This window comes from Glycine soja, chromosome 7 (assembly GCF_004193775.1).
Source record: "Glycine soja cultivar W05 chromosome 7, ASM419377v2, whole genome shotgun sequence".
NCBI lineage: Eukaryota > Viridiplantae > Streptophyta > Magnoliopsida > Fabales > Fabaceae > Glycine > Glycine soja.
This window is the reverse complement of record NC_041008.1, coordinates 14,947,379-14,971,579: the sequence shown is the minus strand read 5'-3', so window position 1 is coordinate 14,971,579 and position 24,201 is coordinate 14,947,379. Positions and strand designations below refer to the sequence as shown.

Below are 24,201 nucleotides of genomic sequence, written 5' to 3'. Positions count from 1 at the left end.
GCACAGGTGATAAGTTCTGCTTCGTTAAACTACACTCAAGGCTATTCGCATCCAAATGCTTATAAAACTGGTGATTCTGGTGGTTCTTGAGGTTTGTATGGTCGCGGTGCCTTTTCTGACCGAGGTGCTGGACGCTGTTAGTGTATTAAGTAAGTTTTACTTTGTGATTCAGTTAGGACAACTGTTAGAACAGTTATGATTCAGTTAGGACAGCTGTGGTTTGTTATTTCTTAGTTTGTTATAAGCTGTTATTTCTGTTAGAGCAGTAACTAACTTGGGTTAGTTAACTTCCTTAGTTAGGTTATGTGTAATCATATTTGTTCTCTCTATAAATAGAGAAACAGAATCAGTTTGTAACTAACCTTTCAATTCTAAATGAACAATAATATCTTCCAGCTTTCTTCTTTTCTCTCTCAAACTTTATGAGACACAGTGGTGGTGGCTCCGGCAGAGGACACGACGGTGGACAATTTTCAAACTTCTAATGTCAAATTTGTCTTAAATTTGGGCACACTGCCAATGTTTGCCATTTTAGGTCTGATGTGAACTTTCAGCCCCATTATTCTTTAACCTTATTTAATCCTACCACACTTCAACCCATCCCCTACTCCATTGGTTCAGCCAGAACCTCTAGCACCTGGGTCAATCCGAATTCCAAGACTCCTGTTCCAGGTCACAACCAACCCAATGCAATGCTCACTAATTCATCCTTTCATGGAATGGTCAAGCTGGTACCACCTGGATTCCAGATTCTGGAGCCAATTTTCATGTGACTGGTGACTCATAGAATATTAAAATATTTACTCACTTTGATGGACCAGATCAGATATTCATAGGCAATGGTGAAGGTTTAAATATTTCTAATACTGGTTCGTCATTTGTGTCCCCTAATGATGACATAACTTTTAAACTTCACAAATTATTACATGTTCCTTCAATTTCGAAAAATTTGTTTAAGTGTAAGTAAATTTGTCAAAAATAACTCTGTTTTCTTTGAATTTCATCCTCATTTGAGTCTTGTGAAATCTCAGGAGACCAATAAGATCCTTCTTAAAGGAGTTGTTGGTGCTGATGGACTTTACTCCTTTCATAATCTCAAGCTTCAAGACAGTCCTTCCTTGCTGATGTCTACATCTACTCCTGTTTCAAATGCTGACTTCCCTAGTTCAGCTACTGCTGTTAATAATAATAGCTCTACTATAGTGTCTAACTCTGTTGTTTCTTGTTCAGTGTTGCTAATCTTTGGCATGCTAGGTTAGGGTATCCTAATGATCATGTAATGAAAATTATTCTGACTCTTTGTAATATTTCTCCATTGAATAAAAATTCCACTGGATTTTGTTCCTCTTGCTGTATGCAAATCTCATAGATTACCTTCTCATAGCTCTGCTTCTGTTTACTCTCCTTTAGAGCTTATTTTCACAAATTTGTGGGGACCTTCTCATGTTACCTCATGCTGGTTATAAATATTATGTCTCCTTTATTGATGCTTTCTCTAGGTACACCTGGATATTTCCTATAAAGTCCAAGGTTGAAACCATTTCTGTTTTCCAAGCTTTCAAATCTATGGTTGAACTGCAGCTTAACACCAAAATTAAGAGTATTCAGTCTGATTGGGGAGGTGAATACAAACCTTTCTCTAGCTTCCTTTGGCATCTTTCATAGACTAATCTGTCTCCACACTCGTCACCAAAATGGTGTGGTTGAAAGAAAACACAGACATATAGTTGATTTAGGTCTTACATTGTTGCATCATGCATATTTACCCATGCAGTTTTGGGATATGCCTTTACTACAACTGTCTATCTAATTAACAGGCTTCCCACCACTTCCCTCAAGTTTGTTATTCCTTTTGTTACCTTGTTTAATAAGGATCCTAATTATCATTTTCTTAAAACATTTGGATGTGTCTGTTTTCCTTTATTTAGACCATACCATACACAAACTGAATTTTCGATCTCAAGAATGTTTATTTCTGGGTTATTCCTCTTCCCACAAGGGTTACAAATGCTTATCCTTATCTGGTAGAGTGTACATTTCCAAAGATGTTTTGTTTAATGAATTAAGGTTTCCCTATTCTGATTTGTTTCCCTTTTCCACTAACTCCACTACCAATTTTGATTCCTACTTTAGTCTCAATCCTAACCTTTTTCCACCTTCTGTCAACCCTGTCCCTCAGACATCTCAAATGTCAACTGCTAACTCAGCTTCTGTTCCTCTTGTTCCTCCTGGGTTTTCTCCTTTACCTGTTCATTCCCCCCTCACCACTATTTCTGTACCTCAACCATCTACTTCCTCTGCACCTGTCTCTGTTCAGCCTCAAATTTCAGAGTCTACTACCCTTGCTACATCCTTTTCAGACTCTGTTTCTGTACCCAATTTTGTACCAGTAAATACTCTCCCTATGCAAACAAGGTCTAAATCTAAAATTCACAATCCTAGACTACATCCTTCTCTTTTTCTTACCCACCATAAAACTGTAAAACAAGGTTTGACAAATACAGACTGACTTACTGCTATGCAACAAGAATATGATGCCTTGCTGAAGAATAATACTTGGGACTTAGCTTAGTACCATTACTTCCTAATAGATAGGTCACTGGTTGTAAATGGGTTTTCAGGGTAAAGGAAAATGTTGATGGTTCCATTAACATGTTAAAAGCACGATTGGTAGCTAAGGGATTTCATCAAGTTCATGGTTTTGATTTTCATGAAACCTTTTCTCCTGTGATCAAGCCTGTTACTATTCTGATTATTCTTACTCTTGCTCTATCTAATGGGTGGAAATTATTTCAACTTGATGTAAACAATGCTTTTCTGAATGGGTCTCTTGAAGAATTTGTTTTTATGATACAACCTCCTGGTTTTGAAGCTGCAGATAAGTCACTAGTCTGCAAACTCAACAAAGCTATCTATGGCTTGAAACAGGCACCAAGACAATGGTTTGATAGGCTAAAGTCTACTCTGCTGCAGTTTGGTTTTGTTGGGAGTAAAAGTGATTCATCCCTATTCATCTATCGGCAACAAATGCATATTGTTTACCTTTTAGTCTATGTGGATGATATAATTCTAACAGGTAGCTCAACCTCTCCGATTCAGCAGCTTACATCCAAACTAAACACTGCATTTTCACTCAAGCAGCTTGGCCATCTAGATAATTTCTTGGGTCTGGAAATCAAGTATCTGTCCAACAATTCTATCTTCATGACTCAGAGCAAATACATTCGAGATTTACTTCACAAAACTAACGTGGCTAAAGCTCACTCTATTTCTTCTCCAAAGGTCTCCAACTGCAAGCTGTCTAGACATGGTGCTGATGCTTTTCATGATCCAACTCTATACGGATATGTAGTTGGTGCATTACAATTTGCTACCCTTACTAGACCTGAAATCAGTTTTGTTGTCAACAAAGTTTGTCAATTTATGGCTGCCCCTCTAGATTCTCATTGGATAGTGGTGAAAAGAATCTTAAGGTATCTCAAAGGCACCTTGTTTCATGGTCTACTTCTTCAACCCACATCTGTTACAAAGCCCTTGGTTATTCGAGCATTCTGTGATGCTGACTGGGCAGCTGATGTGGATGACAGGCGCTCTACCTCAGGGACTACTATTTTTTTTGTCCAAATTTAATATCTTGGTGGTCTCGCAAACAAAAAGTTACTGCCAGGTCCAGTACAAAAGCCGAATATCACAGCATAGCTTAGACTTCCACTGAATTGACTTGGATTCATACTCTGTTGACAGAATTACAAGTTCCATTCACCACTCCTGTAATCTTTTGTGATAATCAGAGTGTTGTCCCTATTGGTGGTCTCGCAAACAAAAAGTTACTGCCAGGTCCAGTACAAAAATCGAATATCACAGCATAGCTTAGACTTCCACTGAATTGACTTGGATTCATACTCTGTTGACAGAATTACAAGTTCCATTCACCACTCCTGTAATCTTTTGTGATAATCAGAGTGTTGTCCCTATTGCACACAATCCAGTATTTCACGGTCGTACAAAACACATGGAAATTGATGTGTTTTTTGTAAGGGAGAAGATTCTGGTCAAGCAGCTCTCTATTGTCCATATTCTAGCTCTGGATCAGTGGGCCGATATTCTGACTAAGCCTCTCTCTACATCAAGATTTGAAGCTCTTAAAGGCAAACTCAATGTGAAGAGTTTTTCTTCTGAAAACTCTTCCCCTTGAGTTTGAGGGGGGTATTGGAGTATGTAAATGTATAACTGTGAAATCAGTTTTGCAAAATGATTGTAAGGGCTGTTAGCTTTTGCTAACAACACCCATCTAGTGTTAGATAGCAATAAAGTAATTGTAAGGGTTGTTTAGCTTTCACTAACTGCACCTCACTAGGATCAGGGAGTTTGATTCTGTTAGTGTTAGTTAGAATCTGTTAGTGTTAGTTCAGCAGTTAAGAGATCTATATATACCTCTATTGTAACTAACTCTAACTAACTTTTCAGATCAATAAAAATTACCTTCACGTTTCTTTAGTTTTCTCTCTTCCTTTCTCTCAGTTTACTCAACAACATACGATACTGAGAATCAATCCCATAAATTTAGGGATTAAATCAAGGATTAGGAATAAAGGAAAATGAGCAGAATTTTCCTAATTACATAAATGGATAATATTTCCCTAATTATACCAAATATTTCCCACAATACCTCAAATTCAATACCATCTAAATATTCAGGTACAATTATTTTTAAACAATTAGAATCTTTCTATTCCTAGTGTGAATTAGTGTGGTAAAATATTGCTATTTTTGTTTTTGGTTGTTAATATGACAATAGGTTAAATTAAAAATGTGTCCCCACACTTGACACCATTTTTCAGTTTGGTCTTTGCACCAAGAAACTTACATTTTGGAACCTACATGATACATGCTAACGAGTCAATCTCTACTGTTTGCCTTCGTGAAGTGGATGGACCCTCCACATGCGAGGACTCAAATGCCACAAAGGAAAAGTTTGACAAGGAAACATTTTCCCAACATTGTTATAACAGTAGGGATTGATTTGTTACATTTTTTCATGCTTGCGGGACAAAATTGAAAGTGTCAATTATAAAGACCTGATTTTTAATTTAACCTATAGAATTGCTTGGGAAAGTAATCTTTTTTCTTTATCAGTTGTAACTTGCCGTGTATATGTTCACACGTAAAAGCTGTGGTGTGGTGTTGATCAGGTGCTTGATAAGATGCATGCACGTGGTAGTGGCCCTCGTGTCATGTTAACCAGACAGCCTACAGAAGGGAGAGCTAGAAATGGAGGTTTTTAATTTATACTTTATTGATGAGTTTTAGAATATATTACATGTTATTGAAAGTTGTTACTGAGATTACTGCTCCTGTTCCCCTGCCTTACTAGAATGGTTTTTGGTTAACTTAATTTTTATTTTCTGCTATTCTGTTCATTTCCAGGTTTAAACAATTTTGAAATTAAAATTCTATCTTGTGGCTTTAATCTACATGGTATTTTAGGGGGTGTTTGGTTTGGTTGTTTTCTGTTTTCATTTTCACTGGAAATAGAAAATGGTAATGGAAATCTGTTTGGTTGGATTTTTGTTTTCATTTTCAGTGAAAATATTTTTCCAAACGAACCAAAAACTGGAAACAATAAAATCTCGTTTTCAGTGTTTTCAATTGAAACCAGGAACCTCATTTTGGGTAAAATGAAAACGCGGTGACAAGGAATGTAATTTTAAGCAAATCTAAAAATACATTTCCTTTTGAAAACGCATTTTCAGTGTTTTTATTTCTTGAAAGCAGAAAACAAGAAGTCAAACCAAACATGTTTTCAGAATTCTAATCTTTTGAAAATGAAAACAGTTTTCAGAAAATGAAAACAGAAAATGAAAATCCAAACCAAACACACCCTTATATATTTATTAGTTATTGTATGTAGAGCTTGGCATCAATCTTTTTCTTATTATTTTCAGGTCTTCGTGTTGGAGAAATGGAACGTGATTGCTTGATTGCATATGGTGCTAGTATGTTAATTTATGAGCGACTCATGTTGTCTAGTGATCCTTTTGAAGTTCAGGCAATAATCTGGACTTTTATGTTAATACCACATGTCTGCATTCTTCATTGCATTTCAACAGTGTCCTAGTTTGATTTCGAAAAACCCATTATTGAATGGTTTACAATATTAACAGAAGAAATTTTTTGTAGACAACTGGGTTCCATATTATGTTCATCCTCTTTTTTGCATATGCTGTCACTTAGCACTTCCCATGAATAAGGATTTAACAGAAAATGTTAATGAATAATAATTAAAACTAAAAGCCCATGTTTTCTGTTTAAATTAAAGCCCGTGCTCAACATTTGCCTTTATTTTGAAGCTTCTGAACTCTGTTTCAGTGCTGAAAATGGGGCCTTCTTGAAGGATTAGACTGTGGTTCTTGCTTGTAATTTGTTAATGTAACAATCTGAAAATGCACTCTGCTAAGCCTTTCATCCAAATTTGAAAGGCCTATTATTGGTTTCATTATAGATTACCATTTGGTAGAGGTGGAGACAATGTTCTTTGGAGTGGGGTCAGGAAGGAAAGAGAGCGGAGATGTTAAGGAGGAGGTAGGTTTCAAGTCATTGGTTTTGGACAACAAGAGAAAAAGGTGAGAATAGAAGAAATGATAATGTTAAGATGGAGGTGTGGTCTCATAGGAAAGGACAGGAGGCAAAATTGATTGTTTACGGGGAGATATTGGCGTGGCACCGATTGAAGAAAAGATGATAGAAAATTGGCTAAGGTGGTTTGAACATGTACTAAGAAGGCCAATGGAAGCACCAAATGAAGAATGTAAATTACATGGTTTTACTTTTTAGTCCTGTGAAAAGGGAAAGAGGTAGACCGAGAAACACATTAGAGGAAGTTGTTAAGGAGTTTATGGTGAATAATGTCTCGAGGATTTGGTCTTTAACTGTGCCTAGTTAGTGGCATCGTGTGATCCACGTAGCTGATCGCTAGTGGAATAAAACTTTCGTTGAATATAAGAAAATATTCCCAATAACTGTTTACAGGATATACTGAAGCTAGACATAGTCATACATGTTTCTAACACTCACCATCGCATGTAGGTCATAATCATATGAGCCATACTTGTTACGAAGATAATTAATCCAGGGATCTCAAAGATTTGGTGAAAAATGTGCTCTGATTAATCATTTGAATTGACAAAACTAGTCTTAATGTCTACAGATTGGATCTTCTCTCTCTTAAAAAGTGACAATTTACCTCAATGTGATTGCCGCCTTAGTGAAAAAATTAGAGGCAGCATGCTATGTAGTCTTGTTATCTTCTTTAAAATCAAAGTGACCGATGATTGTTTCGTTTTTACACAGGTATGTACAGCATGTGGGTTGCTGGGATATTACAACCATAAGCTGAAAACTGGTATTTGTTCATCTTGTAAGAATGGAGACAATATTTCTACCATGAAGCTGCCATATGCATGCAAACTCATGATTCAGGTATTATGTGTTAGAATATCTTAGATAATTACCGTAGGAAATCTTGTATATTATTATAGAATCAATTATGAGCAATCCTATAACCTATTTTAGGATAATACAACATCTTAATAGTACCGTAGGAAATCTTTGTTTTAGTTGCCAGTGTGGTCTGGACATTTACAAAATTTGTTTATGCCATGCAATATTTATTTTCTTTTATTGATTTTATCTACCATTTTTTTAATCAATTTGTTTTGATTCTCAATTTTCAGGAACTCCAATCAATGAATATTGTTCCCCGCTTAAAACTGGCAGATGCGTGAGTTTAATTGATGATCCAATTCTGGGAAATGCATATGCTACTGTTTGGTCAATTACAAGGCAGAAAAATTGCCATTGGCCACTGTTGATGAATTTCTACTGATTCTTTGTATATTAGCCTCTTCAATTTTGCTCAACCCTCCCCCTCCTTTTCACCTCCTTAAAAAAAATTGTAAAACTTAGGGACTGTTTGTTTCTTTTTTTTTTTTTTATTATTATTAGAAAAAACTATTTTGTAAAACTATTTTCTACTGTTCAGCTGTCAATTTCTATTTTAAAATTGATTAAGCTTTGGTAATTGTTTGCAAAGTGTTTTGAAAACAAAAAACAGGTAGATGTTTTTTCAACTTAATTTTCTTTTAGAAAATTATAAACGTCCATCCCATTTTGGGTGGAGGGAGGAGAGAGATAGAAAGAAAATGAAAAAGTGGAGAGAGAAAATGATAAATGATATGTGATGTGAAGATAGAAAAAGATAGAGAAAAATGAGGTGGAAATGTGGAAGTGAGTTGTAAGAGAATGAAATACTCATTTCTCAAACAGGTTTTTTAATTTTAAAAACTAAATATTTTCTGGAAAAAAGAGTAACAAAACGTGCCCCTAGTTTTTGTTGCACAATGTAGAAAAACAAAAATCCATTTAGATAGAAATTAAATAATACTAAACTTGAATTTTATGAAACCCGACATTGTTTACTGATGAAGTTAATGGTGGTGTTATTATTACAAAATCGGCAACAAGATTAAAACAAATTATCCAAACTCTTATCACTAGGTCGACCCATGATTTTGTTGCAATGATTTTGTTGATGGTATTATTACGTTAAGTGCTAAGAATTTTAAAAGAATAACACCTTGTTGTGGAAGTGTAGTGTGCATGTGTTTGGTTGTGTAGAATGTTGGGAATTTTTTTAAATTTCAATGTGGATCCCACGTTTTTTTTATTTCTGCTCTATTCCACTTCCTCCATCTTTTTCCACTCAATCAAACAAAGCATCAAAGTGATACAAACAAAATATTAGCAGCCAATGTCATGCCAAATATAAAAATTAGCGGATGTAGTACCTGATTATCAAATATCATTATCTATTTACGTTGGATGTAAAAGCGCTAATAAATCAACATTATTGCGACTCATCTGTTACTATGCTTTTCTTAATCTTCAAAGCAAATAAATCAACATTATTGGTTTGCTAGCTACTCATGTTCAATTTTGGCACATGGTTTGTTTTTCCATCAATTGCTTTGGGTTTTGGTGCTTCCATATCACTCCATTCAAATTGCGGATAAAGCAACATTTATATCACCACTTTGAAATTTAGAGGAACATACAAGCTGGAATAATCTTGTTTGGTGAATGAATATTTGTTAAAAAAATTCCAAAAGGTACATTTGAGGTTATCAAGATACTAATTAAAGTTCTAAAAAGTGATTTGCGGCTGTAACATCAAAGTCTTTAGAATCAACATGTTTGTGTCGTAATCAAAATTGCAACCACATTTGACCACAATTTTCCTTAATATCAAGGGTTTTTGACGAAAATCGTGATTGTAATTTGAAATCTTAATAATAATGTTTTGATAATATAGGGTGCCTCGGTGTATGATAGAATGAGCCTAAGGAGACAAAAAAAATTTAAGTGGTTCAATAATTTTATAGGATGGTTTTAACATGTTAGAATATTATTTATATTTTAATATTATTATAATTTGATTGCCTAAGCTAGGATGATACTACTTAGATGGCAGCTATTTTTTGTAAATATCTATTTAACGTAAGATTATGCATTACGACCAGCTAAAAGTCGGCAAGCAAATATCTGAAAAATTAGTTTATTAAATTGTAAGTGTTTGATAGAATTAATCGATAAAATAATTGAAAAGTATAAAATAATTGAAAAATAATAAAATTATAATTTATTTTAAAAGGGTAAACAATAAATTTAATAAATATATTAAGGATAAAAAAAAGAAAATATAAAATTTAGAAGTTAGTGTTTTAAAAAAACGTTACTCCAAATAATATTTTTTAAAAATGTTAAAAATTACTAAAAGAAGCTCCTTTATCAAACAATCAAATGAATAACTCTAAAAAGAATTAAAATCTAGTTAAAATATCTTGTCAAACATAATTAATATATATATATATTCAAACAAGAAATGAATTTTTAGAATTATTTTCTTTTTAGTTCCTTCTTTGTCTAGTTTTATTAATTTACCATAGCCTTAGTATTAATATTAGTTATCTATCAAATTAATATTAGAATTAGTTTGAGTTAAAATATTTTTAAATAGTTTTCCTGTTGAAAAAAAATATAAACTAAATTTTATTACAAATTGATTCTAAAATTAAAATATCAAAGGACTTAAATACCTTTTTTTTTCTTCTCTTGTAAGTATATATTTTTTTATTTTTGACGACTGTAAGTTTATTTTTCTAGTTTTAATCCCTATAAGTTGGGGTTTTTTTAATTTTGGTTTGTGTAAAGATTTTTTTATTCATTTTTAGTTCTTATAAATTTATATTTTTTAATTTTAGTTCCTTTAGGATTTTAATTTTCATAAATTAATGCTTATATAAACTAAAATTTGAAAAACACAAACTTAAAAAAAATTAAAAAATAAGAAATTAAAAAAAAACACACAAAATTTTAAAAAAACTCAAACTTACATAAACAAAAATCAGAAAAATAAACTTACATGGATAAAAATGAATAAAAAAACTAACTTACATGATAAAAAAACATTTTCAAACCACTGGCAAAACATAAATTTACTTGGTTGCACTCCAAAAGAAGGTACCGGAGCGGTTATCGAGAAGAATGATCTGATTCCGAGACAAAGAGCGTTGCGAAAGCGAGTTTGGAATTGAAGAGTTCCAAACAAACAGTCCCACTAATAATCCGAAACGTATTTATTTATTGAGCTGAGAATGAGAATAAGAATGGTAAGTTTGGAGTGAAAGCGGTGCGGTTGGATGGGGAACAAAATCGCGCGCACGACGCAAGTATCGGCGTCGGAGTACTACCTGCACGAGCTGCCGTCGACGTACAATCTGGTTCTGAAGGAGGTTTTAGGTCGCGGGCGCTTCTTCAAGTCGATTCAGTGCAAACACGACGAGGGTTTGGTCCTCGTCAAGGTCTATTTCAAGCGCGGCGATTTCCTCGATCTCTCCGATTACGAGCGCCGTCTCTCTCAGATCAAACACATCTTCACCTCCATCGATCACCCTCACGTCTGGCCCTTTCAGGTCCATATTTAATTCCTTCTTTTTAATCTTTATTTCATGTTTCATTTTCATATTTGTTCCCGTATCCGAGTTGATTTGGAACAATATTTACTAAATTCATTTGAGAAAACTGAGTGTGAGTCTCGTGTTTCAGTTTTGGCAAGAAACAGATAAAGCAGCATACCTTTTGAGGCAGTATTTCTTCCATAATCTGCATGATAGGTTAAGCACGCGCCCTTTTCTTAGTCTCATTGAGAAGAAATGGTTGGCTTTTCAGGTATTCTAATTCTTGTTTTTTTCTGATGTTTTTTTTTTTTGGATATTCTTTTTTTATCGTCTCGTGTTAATTAATTATTGGTTTCGGGTAATAATAATATGCTGCAGTTGCTTGTAGCTGTAAAACAGTGCCACGAGAACGGAGTGTGTCATGGTAAGTCTTGTTTTAACTGAAATCCAACCCTTGAAATGCATTTTTTGCATTGATGTTATAAATTATTTGCATTTTTGTTGTTGTTCAAGGTGATATCAAGTGTGAGAATGTGCTGATTACTTCCACCAATTGGGTTTACCTTGCTGACTTTGCATCTTTCAAACCCACTTACATTCCATATGATGACCCCTCTGATTTCTCTTTTTTCTTTGACACTGGTGGACGAAGACTCTGTTATCTTGCACCTGAGGTTTGTTCTCTTTCCTTCTTATATGTCTATTTTATTTGTTTTGTGGTATTTCTTATTTCAAATGTTACTAACTTCCTCTCTTTCTTTCTTTCATTCATTTTTTGTTTGGGGCTGTGGTATGTCAGAGATTTTATGAACATGGAGGGGAGATGCAGGTGGCACAAGATACCCCCTTAAAACCCTATATGGATATATTCGCTGTCGGGTGAGCATTTTTTTCTGCAAGATTCTTAATCTTGAAGAAGGTGTTTTAGTCTCTTAAACCATCCATGTTTCAGGCTGCATATAGGAATATTTATGTGCATGTAATTTAACTAACTGACTAAGCGATGGACAAAAGAATTGATCTGCAAGGCATTATACTACTGTATTTATGGTGAGGCAGTGATGTTTTAGTCTGCTATTGATTTGATTTTTGTATAAATTTATGTTGAACCTGAATTCTCTAGGATATATTTTGTTGAGGCAGTAACTGATGCAGTGTTGTAGTTATATCACGTTCTTAAATACTTTTTTTGTTTTGCTTTTCTTCTTTATTTTCTAAGTTGCAAATATCATTTTACATCTTCAGGTGTGTAATTGCTGAACTTTTCCTTGAGGGGCAGCCACTATTTGAACTGTCTCAACTTCTTGCTTATCGCAGAGGACAATATGATCCAAGTCAACATCTTGAAAAAGTATTTTTTTTTTTTTTTGTGTGTGCATTAGTCTTGTTTGGTAATCTCGTAGTCCCATCAGTAGGGATAACCTCCACCCATGTTCAGGACTCAGTTTTTAATATTTTTAAATATTGTATTCTCTATGGGATGCAGATACCAGATCTTGGAATCCGTAAGATGATATTACACATGATTCAGTTAGAACCAGAGTTTCGATTATCTGCTGAAAGATATCTGAAGGAATATGCTGCAGTTGTATTTCCAATCTATTTTTCACCATTTCTGCATGATTTTTACCGATGCTGGAGTCCTCTTCATTCTGATATGAGGGTATATGGCTTTGCTGAAATATTTTATATCATTAATGATTTGATGCTTTCAGTAACACATACTTATTTTACCTGACTGCTTTGACCAATCTATGTATGTAGGTTTTACTATGCCAAAGTGCTTTTCCGGAGATACTTAAACAAATGATGAACAATAAGTCATCTGATGATGCAGGTGTTAATTCCGCTGAACTTTTGGAAGAGATGGTTGCTAAAGAAAGTGCGAGTTTCATGAAGGATTCACTGATGAAGAGAGAGGACATAGGCAAAGGCTTAGTCCATGATCACTATGAACTTCTAGGTGATATTAATAGCCTACTGAGGGATGCTAAAAAAAAAAATAATCCATCACATGTAGCAGAAAATGCACATAATTCTACTTTTCCTGAAAATCTGAAAAATTTGCAAACTGGTAAACTGCTTCAAACTATCTCCAATGCATTTCGAGGAAATGACCATCCCTTTCTGAAAAGTATTACTATGAATGATTTAAATTCATTGATGTCTGAGTATGATAGTCAATCAGATACGTTTGGAATGCCTTTTCTACCGTTACCAAAGGATAGTATGAGATGTGAAGGCATGGTTTTGATAACTTCTTTGCTCTGCTCTTGCATACGCAATGTCAAGTTGCCTCACTTGAGGAGGGCAGCCGTACTCTTGTTGAAGGCTTCTGCCCTATATATTGATGATGAAGATCGTTTGCAGCGTGTTATCCCTTATGTGATTGTGATGCTCTCTGATTCAGCAGCAATTGTGCGTTGCGCTGCTTTGGAGACTTTATGTGACATTCTTCCCTTAGTGCGGGATTTTCCTCCCAGTGATGCAAAAATATTTCCAGAGTATATTCTTCCAATGCTTTCAATGCTTCCTGATGATCCAGAAGAAAGTGTGAGGATATGCTATGCCAGCAATATAGCTAAGCTGGCACTGACTGCTTATGGATTCCTGATACGCTCAATAAGCTTGAGTGAGGCAGGTGTCCTTGATGAATTGAGTTTGCCACAGAAACCATTGACATCATCCACTCAGACTTCTGGAAGGATGAAGAGGATAAATGGCGATGCCCAACTTCTGCAGCTGAGGAAATCCATTGCAGAGGTTGTCCAAGAACTTGTTATGGGTCCTAAGCAAACCCCAAATATAAGGAGAGCACTTCTTCAGGATATTGGTAAACTGTGCTGCTTCTTTGGTGTGAGACAGAGTAATGACTCTCTCTTACCTATCCTTCCTGCTTTCTTAAATGATCGGGATGAGCAATTAAGGACAGTATTCTACGAAAAGATAGTTTATGTCTGCTTTTTTGTGGGCCAAAGAAGTGTAGAAGAATATTTATTACCTTATATTGAGCAAGCTTTAAGTGATGTGACAGAAGCTGTCATTGTTAAAGCTGTAGAATGTATGACTATTCTATGCAAAAGCGGGTTCTTCAGGAAGAGGATATTGCTTCAAATGATAGAGCGTGCCTTTCCTTTATTGTGTTATCCTAGTGAATGGGTGCGGAGATCAGTTGTCTCTTTTATTGCTGCTAGCAGTGAGAACTTGGGTGCAGTAGATTCTTATGTTTTCCTCGCTCCTGTTATACGGCCTTTCCTCCGAACGCAACCTGTGTCTCTTGCTTCAGAGAAGGCTCTGCTCTCATGTTTAAAACCTCCTGTCTCAAGACAGGTTTTTTATGAAGTCTTGGAGAACTCCAGGAGTTCGGACATGCTAGAAAGACAAAGAAAAATATGGTATAGTTCTTCCCAATCTAAACTATGGGAAATGGATTTACTGAAAAAAGGAATTGATGAGTTGGATTCATTAAAGAACTGGACTGACAAGCAACAAGGTCCTGGGGTTCAACAAACAGTTGGCACTGCCTTCCAACAGCCAGGGATAACTGATTGTGACAAAGCTGAGGCAAAATTGAGAGATATGGGGGCCTTTATGCATAATGATAGCAATACTGTAGGACATCGTGATACCCAATGCTCAGAGAAGTTGCAGTTTTCAGGATTTATGTCACCACATTTTAGTGGTATGAATAGTTTGACGTATGAAAAGCCATCAGAAGGCATACCTTTGTACTCCTTCAGTGTGGACAGGCGAGGAATGGGAATCCCTTCTGCAGCATCTGATCCTCCACTGCCAATGAATTCTCTGGGTGTTAGTTCATCTGCAATGCCTTGGGTTAATCCACTTAGTAAGTCCTTTAATTTGGCTAATTCAGTTCCAGCACCGAAGCTCTTTTCAGGTTCTTATAGTATCAGCAATGGTTCTAAACAGTTCCATCGAGTGGTACATGAACCAGATGCCAGGGAAAATGAGACAGCCTATGTTAATAACACATTTCAAGATGTGGGATTATCTGCTAATATTAAAGGTACTTCAATTGCATTGGAAGATGCAACTGCCCAAACGGATCTATCTGGATTTCCATCATTTGCTCGAGCTTCCATTCCTGACTCTGGTTGGAGGCCCCGTGGGGTGTTGGTTGCACACCTCCAGGAGCACCGTTCAGCTGTCAATGACATAGCTATATCTGCTGATCATAGCTTCTTTGTGAGTGCATCTGATGATTCTACAGTCAAGATTTGGGATTCCAGAAAGCTGGAAAAGGACATTTCATTCAGGTCAAAGCTAACTTATCACATGGAGGGAAGCCGTGTGTTGTGTGCAACAATGCTTCCAGGTTCTGCACAAGTTATAATTGGAGCATCTGATGGATTTATTCATATGTTTTCTGTTGATCATATCTCTAGAGGTCTAGGAAATGTTGTTGAGAAATATTCTGGTATTGCTGATATCACAAAGAAGGATATCAAGGAAGGTGCCATACTCAACCTTTTGAATTGTCCTGTGGATAATTATACCATCATGTATAGCACCCAGAACTGTGGCATTCATCTGTGGGATACTAGGTCCAATTCCAATACCTGGACTCTTCAAGCTACTCCTAAGGAGGGCTATGCTTCTTCTCTGGCATCAGGGCCTTGTGGTAATTGGTTTGTATCGGGGTCATCCCGGGGGGTTATTACACTTTGGGACCTGAGGTTTCTTATACCTGTGAATTCTTGGCAGTATTCTCTTGCTTGCCCTATAGAAAAGATGTGCCTCTTTCTGCCCCCTTCAAATGCTTCTGTCTCTTCAGCTGCTAGGCCCCTTGTTTATGTGGCTGCTGGTTGCAATGAAATTTCTCTTTGGAATGCAGAGAATGCTAGCTGCCACCAGGTATGAGGTTACTGTTTATTATTTGTTTATAGATAATAAAAGCAATATGTGCTAGAACAAAATGCAGTACCAACAAATATTCCAGTTAAGTTCAAGTTATCCTGAGAAATATGGTTTTCTAATGAAGTTTTCCATCTTTTGTTTTTATCTCTAGTTGTTGGCCTGTTGTGTAACTTAAATTTATGATGAGATGGTTCCATAAGGCTTATTGCATGAACCTGTACCCAGATTACTATAACCATGTTTAATCACATGCAACCTTGTTGAATCATATGTAATATTTAATATTTATAATATTCTGATTATTGTCTTGTACAATTAACATATCTTCTCGCAGGTCCTAAGGATGACCAATTATGACAGCGATGCCGAAATGTCTGATCTGCCTTGGGCCTTGGCCAGACCTTCTAGTAAGCCAACTTCTCAATCAGATCTAAGACGAAATGGTAATCGTAAGTATGGAGTTGATGAGCTAAATGAACCTCCTCCTCGTCTTCCTGGTATTCGTTCATTACTTCCCTTGCCTGGGGGTGATTTATTGACTGGAGGTACTGATTTAAAGATACGTCGATGGGATCATTACAGGTATTGTATTGGACTTCCAATTTTGTTTACTTGTTTTTCTTGCAAGAATGGTCTGATTGAATTAATCTGTGTTCTTTGTTGCAGTCCTGACAGAAGTTACTGTATTTGTGGACCAAACTTAAAAGGAATAGGAAATGATGATTTTTATGAAACAAAATCTAGTTTTGGGGTGCAAGTTGTACAGGTAATTTACGTTTCATTAGATTGTGTAATCAACTTCATATTTATTTTGTGCATGGATATTGTTTGAGGAAGGAGGTTCTCAATCAGCATAGGTCCAGAAGCTGGGTTATGGTTTGAACGGCTGAATAAAATATCAATGTAGGTACTTTAACTATCCTTGAGATGATGACCTGGGTAGTTTACTATTGATCGGTTCAGCTCAACCATCCTTCTTTTTTTCTTCTCTATGTTTTCTGTCCCAACTTCAAGGGATCAGCTAATGACTCCTCTTCCTAGTGAATCAAGAAATTAGACATACTCAACTATCCTTCTATGAAAGTTTTCATGATTTTTTTTTCTTGTTCGAAGTTATTTCTTCACAGTTTTCTACCTATAGAATTAGAAACTTTGAGAAAATATTGGTGTGAGTGATTCATGTGTCCCTTGTAGAAGTTATTTATTTATTTTGAAACAATGTTGATGAAGGAACAAGGGAAAATAAATAATAGGCTGCAGAAGGGAATGAACATTTGATAGGATGACAGATTAAAGCATGGGTGATGGGAAGCTTTACATTCTTCAATAAATTCTGTGCTTTGTAATGGCTAAATCTCTGTTATCCCTGTGAATGTTTTATGGGTTAAATTCATGTTGCCTTCTAAATGCTGTTGGATATGGCTTCCATCTCCGTGAACTTTTCGACTTGTTTAGAAATATAGGCAGCTAAAATTTTATCTTTTACTCTTATAAACAGGAGACCAAAAGACGTCCTCTTACAATCAAGCTGACAGCAAAGGCAATTCTTGCAGCTGCTGCCACTGATTCTGCTGGTTGCCATAGGGATTCTATTGTTTCTTTGGCTTCTATCAAGTTAAACCAGAGACTTTTACTTTCAAGTGGTAGAGATGGGGCAATCAAGGTTTGGAAGTAAACTTCTATAGTTCATTTTTGGGTATTTTTGTACATAATTAGTGTCAAATCCTAGTATTGTTAAAATTGTACATAAATTAAGTTATAGGTACTAACCCACCAGGTAGTCATTAGAGCCCCCTCCCTATTTCTCTCTGATACTTTTCCATTTTTGTGTACACCTGATCTGTACCAGCAGGTATTATGAACAGGGGAATTATTGGTAGTTTCGTTGACATGATCTTTTTAATTTAGCCCTTGAGTGTTAATGGAACAAGCAGTTGGTGAGATTATGTCTGTATAGTGTATACTTAACAAGCAGATTTCGTCTAACAATTGAATACGTTTATGTGATATTGATAATATTATGTACCAACATTTTCCAGGAAAAAGTTGCGATTTTGATATTTTTAGATAGACCTCAGTTTTATTTGAAGGTGTCAATCGTTTGAGGGATTTCTCTTATGATGTTTGAGTCTTGTGGTTCCATTTAATTAGTTGCCATTAATAATTTCATATAACAATTGATAACACCAACGTTAATTTCTCTCATCTTGGATTTTGTGTCTGCCAAAATTTGTTTTGATCTGTAAGTAGTTGTATGTCAGCCTCCTAAGTGAAGTAACAAGTAAAGGTGGCTTAAAATGTTATTTGGAATTATTAAGATGACAACCTACTTGTTAGTTAAACAGCTTCTTCCTCTTTAAGTAATAAATACTGAAACATCAAATATCTTACCTTTCATTTTTTTTCTCCCGTCTTTTCCTCATTCATGTTACAGTCAAGTTTTGGGCTCATGCTAGGTGCACCGAGTAATATTGTTTGTGCACCCAGTATTTTAAGTGAAATGACAAAAATGTCTTTTACTTAAAATTTAAAAAGTTCTTTCCCTCTCGTGATTTCATTTTCGTACGACGCCACGATTCTTCCTCCTCCTTCCCTCCGTGCCATCGTCATCGTCATCTTGCATTGTCGTCGTTGAGGCTATCTCCACCACCATTGTTCTTTTTCTACCATCGAGATAAGTTTTTTTTGGTGTTGTTCTGTGTCACCTGGAATTCGTATAAATTTTATGAATTGAGTAATTTGCATGAATTTTTAATTTTTGTTTTCTAATAGTTATTGTTTTAATTTTTTTAAATTATATATATATATATATATATTAACATATTTGATTTTTTTAAAATATATTAATATATTTATAATTTTTATATATAAATATATTATTTTGATTTTTGTTTTTAAATAGTTATTGTTTTAATTTTTTAAAAATTATAAATATAATAATCTATTTGATTTTTTAAATATATTAATATATTTATAGTTTTGATTTATAAATATATTATTTTGATTTTTGTTTTTAATTAGTTGTTTCAAATTTTTTAAAATTATAAATATATTAATATATTTGATTTTTTAAAATATATTAATATATTTATAATTTTTATTTATAAATATATTATTTTGATTTTTTAAAATTATAAATATATTAATGTATTTGATTTTTTTAATATATTAATATATTTATAGTTTTGATTTATAAATATATTATTTTGATTTTTGTTCTTAAATATATTAATCTATTTTTGATTTATAAATATATTATTTTCATTTTTTTTAATTAGTTATTGAAGTAATGTTTGAATTTTGACTTAAAATTTTGTGTATGTTCAATTTGACCGATTATGGTTAGAGCTAGAGGTTTGGGTCATGCTTTGGGCAGAGTTATAGGAAGAGCTTTAAGGAGAAAAAATAATCGTGATTCAGATGAAGCTTCCCAGCAAAGGCCCACGACATTTGCATGTAGGCGACACGAAGATGCCCCTGAGGATGTTCGTCACGTGGATCATGCAACTAACGAGGTCCATGAACAACCTAAAGAAGACGCTGTTGATGATGAAGTTGTTGTTGCCGAGGGTTTTCCAGGCGGGCCGCACGACACATCAATTTTGATTGGCTATGATGATCATGTTGCAGTCATTGTTTGGAATGGAGAGATATTTATATTTTTAAATAAATTATATTTTAATAAGTATTTGTTATTATTGTTAAAATAATTTAAATTTTTTTTAGAAACATCCTGAATTGAAGTTATCCTCCCATGGAAGGAAGGTTTAGAAATTCGACAGGCCTGCTGCAAAGATTGAAGGCTTAGTTACTGCCACAAGATTAAGTCCATTGATTGCATGTCCATCAACACAGTCTCCACATGGAAAGTCAACAGTGCCCAGTGCTAGAACTAAACATAATTATGCCTCATCATCCAACACCGATACCAGAAACATAAAATGCTTCAAATGCTTAGGTAGAAGACATATTGCTTCTGAATGTCCAACCAAGAGGACCATGATTATGAAGGCAGATAGAGAAATCACTAGTGAATCTGAAATTAGTGAAGAAGAAGAAGTGGAAGAAAAGCTTGAGGAGGAAGTTATGCAGGGTGATATGCTAATGGTGAGAAGGCTCTTGGGAAGTCAGATGCAGCCCCTGGACGACACCCAAAAAGAAAATATTTTCCACACCAGATGTACAATTAAGTGCATGATGGTTTCACCAACAAGATTTCTTTCCAGCACCATGACCAGAAGATTATTCTTAAACCTCTATCCCCTAGAGAAGTGTGTGATGACCAAATCAGAATAAGAGAAAAGAGAGAACAAGAGAAAGAAAAGAGTGAAACACCAAAGAGGAATAAGAAAAAAAAAGAGTGATACACATGAGGTAAAGAGTGAAACACGTGAGGGAAAGAGTGATACACATGAGCGAAAATTTAATTGTTTAACAAAGGCGACTGAAGTGTTACTTGCTCGTGAGCCGCTCTATCTATTATACTACAAAGACAGTAAAGTTTATGCTGATAATTTTAATGAGTTAACTATTTCTGATTCTCCTAGTGTTTAACTCTTTTTGCAGGAATTTAAAGATGTATTTCCTAAGGAGATTCCTCATGGACTGCCACCTTCAAGAGGCATAGAACATCAAATTGACCTCCTTTCGGGAGCTTCATTGCCTAACAGGTCAGCTTACAAAAGAAATCCCCAAGAGACTCTGCATAAGGATGCATAGGCTAAAGTTGAGTATGTGAAAAGATTGCATGAGCAGGTGAAGGCTCTCAAATTGTAACATCCCATTTTTTCATAAATAAAATTTTAGAGAATGAAGAAGTTTTTATAATTAGATAAATAAAGAAAAATAGTTATAATAAAATAATGGTTCAGAGAAAATAAAATAAAAAGTATTTTATTTATTCATTTGATAGAGAATAAAATACAGTTCCTTTTATAAAATAATAAAATAAAAATAAATGAATAGAGTAAATAATAAGTTGTGAGTACCCTAGATATAAATAGCGATTACGTCAATTTTGATGCCTCCTCTTATTCTCATTCTCGTTTTTCTCTTTTCTCCTCCCAAAGCCCTCTCTTTTTTCTGCAGACCACCAAATTTGTCTCAGTAAAATGACGATCTCGAACTCATTCATCGTTGAATTGTCGTGAAATTTAAGAAAAAGATTAGAAACTCAATTCCGAGCATTCTCACTGTTGGGAATTACGAAAAAATGTCGGATATGAGAGAAATATTGTTCGCATCGTGACTTTTTCTTTTCCCGCAGAAACCCAGAGCTGTCTCGGTAAAACTATGATCCCGAATTCTTTAACCGTTGGATTTTCACTAAATTTTTATATGTTGTTAGAAATTCAACTGCGCACACCTTCATCGTTGGGATTTTTGAGATAATATTCGTGGAGGGAGAAAAAGGAATCTCATGAAGACAGTACAAACGGAGGCTTCAATCCCTTCTCATTCTCTCTAACGTTTGGGAACCCTATGAGAGCAACCAGAGGAAAAAATTAAGGAATCGTAGGAACTTCCTAGAGGTGTCGTTATCACTGTCAGAAGACACGTGAGTCCGCTTAGAGGTAAGAGATAAGTTTATCGCAATTGGGGGTTAGAATGAATATGTGTAGGGATCCTTAGAGGATTAAATTGATGTTTTATTCACTTATAATTTTTTTCTTTATGGCTATAAATACAATATTATTGTGTTTTATGTACCAAGTGATGTTCTGATAAGAATTGATTGATAAGCTTGAGTGCTCTTGATGTTTTTGTGTTTTGACCCATGATTTTGATATAATTGTGTAAAATTATTTGAGGGGTTTTACTCCCCATGTTGTGATAATTTGAACCTGTGATTGATGGTGAATGTGTATTGAGATGTGAGCTATGGACTGTGCAATCACACAATTGTAAGACCATTTAAGGGCGACGAGTATTGTGATAGGATCCATTGTGGGAACTCGACAGTTAAAATGATTTTGAAAATAATTGAGTAGTTATGTGTATTGCATGATTCATAGGTAAAGTGTATGTGATTCATGAAGTGTGTTTAGCACTTGATATGACAATAATTGTATTGTGAGGTGTGAATTATACAATAACCCGACTAGTGTTGATGCGTTGTGTTAAACAAAAAGTGTAGGTTTCCTATTTAGGAACCAATGTTAAATTGTAGCGTAATGTGTTAAGCGTGTTTGAAACACGAGTGTGAGGTCGTGGGTATTGTATAATTCATGAGCAGTGCTTATAAATGAAATATGTGATGAATTATGGAATAACATGTTGTCTTGAGATTATGATATTGTTATTGAGATTAATTATAAGTGTAAAGTTAAACATGTGTTAATTTGTGAGATACGTGTAAACATGTATTGGTGGATTGTGACACTATGAGATGTGAAATTGTGAATGAGTTTTGGCTGTGAATAAGTGTGTGGTTAACACTTAATGAGACATTACTTGTGTTGTAAGCTGTGAATTGTACAATAACCCGACCAATGTTGATGTGCAGTGTTAAAGAGAAAGTGTAGGTTTCCTATTTAGGAACCAGTGTTAAAGAGAAAATGTAGGTTTCCTATTCAGGAACCCGTGTTAAATTGTAGTGCAATTGTGTTAAACGTGTTTAAAACACGAGTGTGAGGTCGTGAATATTGTATAATTCATAAGCAGTGTCTGTATGCAAAAATGATTTTAGGGGTTGGGCCTAAACTAGGAGGGAGAGGCCCTGACAAACTCTTCGAAGTGTAGGCCTTGGGGGTCACCCGGTTTGAGTGCTCCTTTAAGCCTATGTTGATCCCATATAATTGGAGCATTCTCGCAAAACACTATGACCCTGACTGGTCTCCTTATGATTTTACTTAGTGAGAGTGACCTGACATACCCATTGTGTGGTGCCTCTTGTTATGTACTCCTAAACGTTCCAGGGTGGTTTTTCACTGACATGGTACCACATTGCATATAGGCTTGAGTCTTAGCATAACTGTGGCATAACGTCTGCTAATTGTTCATTATGAAATTGATGCGTTATTATATCATGATCGGATTATGTGATTCATATGTAATGTGATTGATGATTGAAAAGTGAATTTGAAATGATAAAATGATGAAATTACGTGAGTTATGTTTAAGCAAGTGGTATCTCATTTATCTAATATGTATATTTAGTTGTCTTGTTTCTCTATTAGTTAGGAATGTGATAACTCGCTCTCTATGTGTTGTTTGTGTTTGGATCCTGTGATGATCTTGAACTTTGTGTTCGGAAGAGCAGCTGACTAGGTAAATTGCTTTAAGGAACCTGGTGTTGAAGGACGTCGAGACACAACACTCTGATAGGATGTGACATTGGGGTATAGGATTTTATATTAATTGTATGAAGTCTTAAACGACCTTATTTGAGCTGAGATGACTTTATTATTTATTTGAACAAGTTTGAATATGACGTAGAAGAAAGTGAATGTGAGCCTTTTTCCCCTTTGAAATACTTGTTTCTAAAAATGTTTCAAAAATACTTTTAATTAATATTTAAATTTTTATTCCTTTATTAGTATATATGTGAGGGGTAGAGGGTGTCACACAAATTGCAAAGAAGAATGATTGGGTTTGGGTACACATGAGGAAGAAAAGGTTCCCTAAACAAAGGAAGTCCAAACTTCAACCTAGAAGAGACAGACATTTCCAAGTACTAGAGAGGATCAATGACAATGCTTACAAGATCGATATTCCAGGTGAGTATGGAGTAAGTTCTTCATTTAATGTTGTTGATTTGACTTCCTTTGTGGTAGGTGATGATTCTGAAGATTTGAAGACAAATGTTTTCCAAGAAGGAGGGAATGATGAGAATTCTAAAACTGCCCAAATACAAGAATCTATGACTAGTAGTAAGACCAAACAATCAGTGGATACCCTCCAACAAATGGTAGCAAACATACTTAACAAGACCTAACTGGAGAAGGATGAAGGCCCAAAGGCAAATGCACTACTAAGAATATTAATTGTTGCTGAAGGTCCAGACTAATTTGAAGGCACATGCCAAATATGTTCTTTTTTATATTTCTATTTTTTTCAGTCATTTTGACCCAAACTGATTTGGAGGCCTATGCCTATTTCTATTTTTTTTTTATTCAGATACACTATATGTATTGATTTTGTTTTTAATAGAAGAAACTTTTGACATTTTGCGAATATTTTGTGAGAGCTTCTCTCTGGGTTCCTTGTTGAACCAATCTCAGACTTATCAAGGTAATCTTTATGACATCTACCCTGACTTATCTTCTCTCTTTGGATGTGGCGTCATCCAAACTCTGTGACCTGTATC

At 34.9% G+C, this 24,201-nt stretch overlaps 2 protein-coding genes across 3 annotated transcripts in view; both read left to right on the top strand.

Moving 5' to 3' along the window:
* LOC114418870 (DNA-directed RNA polymerase III subunit 2-like) overlaps positions 1–8,080 on the top strand; it is a 45,381-nt gene extending 37,301 nt beyond the window's left edge. Inside the window, exons 35-38 of one of the 2 annotated variants that reach the window (XM_028384409.1) lie at positions 5,193–5,277; positions 5,946–6,049; positions 7,351–7,479; positions 7,734–8,080. In XM_028384409.1, coding sequence (XP_028240210.1) covers positions 5,193–5,277; positions 5,946–6,049; positions 7,351–7,479; positions 7,734–7,784 — 369 coding nt within the window. In that variant the 3' untranslated portion in view covers positions 7,785–8,080. Of the gene's footprint in view, positions 1–2,872; positions 4,679–5,192; positions 5,278–5,945; positions 6,050–7,350; positions 7,480–7,733 lie in introns of those variants that run through there. The other variant, XM_028384410.1, reaches the window with a different exon arrangement.
* Positions 8,081–10,548: 2,468 nt separating this feature from the next.
* On the top strand, positions 10,549–17,953 carry LOC114418869 (serine/threonine-protein kinase VPS15-like). The gene is made up of 11 exons (XM_028384407.1): positions 10,549–11,030; positions 11,164–11,286; positions 11,394–11,439; positions 11,529–11,689; positions 11,815–11,894; positions 12,261–12,366; positions 12,502–12,678; positions 12,780–15,890; positions 16,228–16,475; positions 16,560–16,659; positions 17,392–17,953. The coding sequence occupies exons 1-11, from the start codon at positions 10,758–10,760 to the stop codon at positions 17,566–17,568; spliced, it is 4,602 nt and encodes a 1,533-aa protein (XP_028240208.1). The 5' UTR covers positions 10,549–10,757; the 3' UTR covers positions 17,569–17,953.
* The last annotated feature ends 6,248 nt before the right edge of the window (positions 17,954–24,201 follow it).

Excerpts from the sequence above, each read along its gene's own strand:
- LOC114418869 (XM_028384407.1), top strand. The coding sequence starts at position 10,758 with ATGGGGAACAAAATCGCGCGCACGACGCAAGTATCGGCGTCGGAGTAC. Across the intron at positions 11,690-11,814 it reads TCTGTTATCTTGCACCTGAG|AGATTTTATGAACATGGAGG; the intron begins GTTTGTTCTCTT and ends GTGGTATGTCAG. Across the intron at positions 15,891-16,227 it reads AGAATGCTAGCTGCCACCAG|GTCCTAAGGATGACCAATTA; the intron begins GTATGAGGTTAC and ends ATCTTCTCGCAG.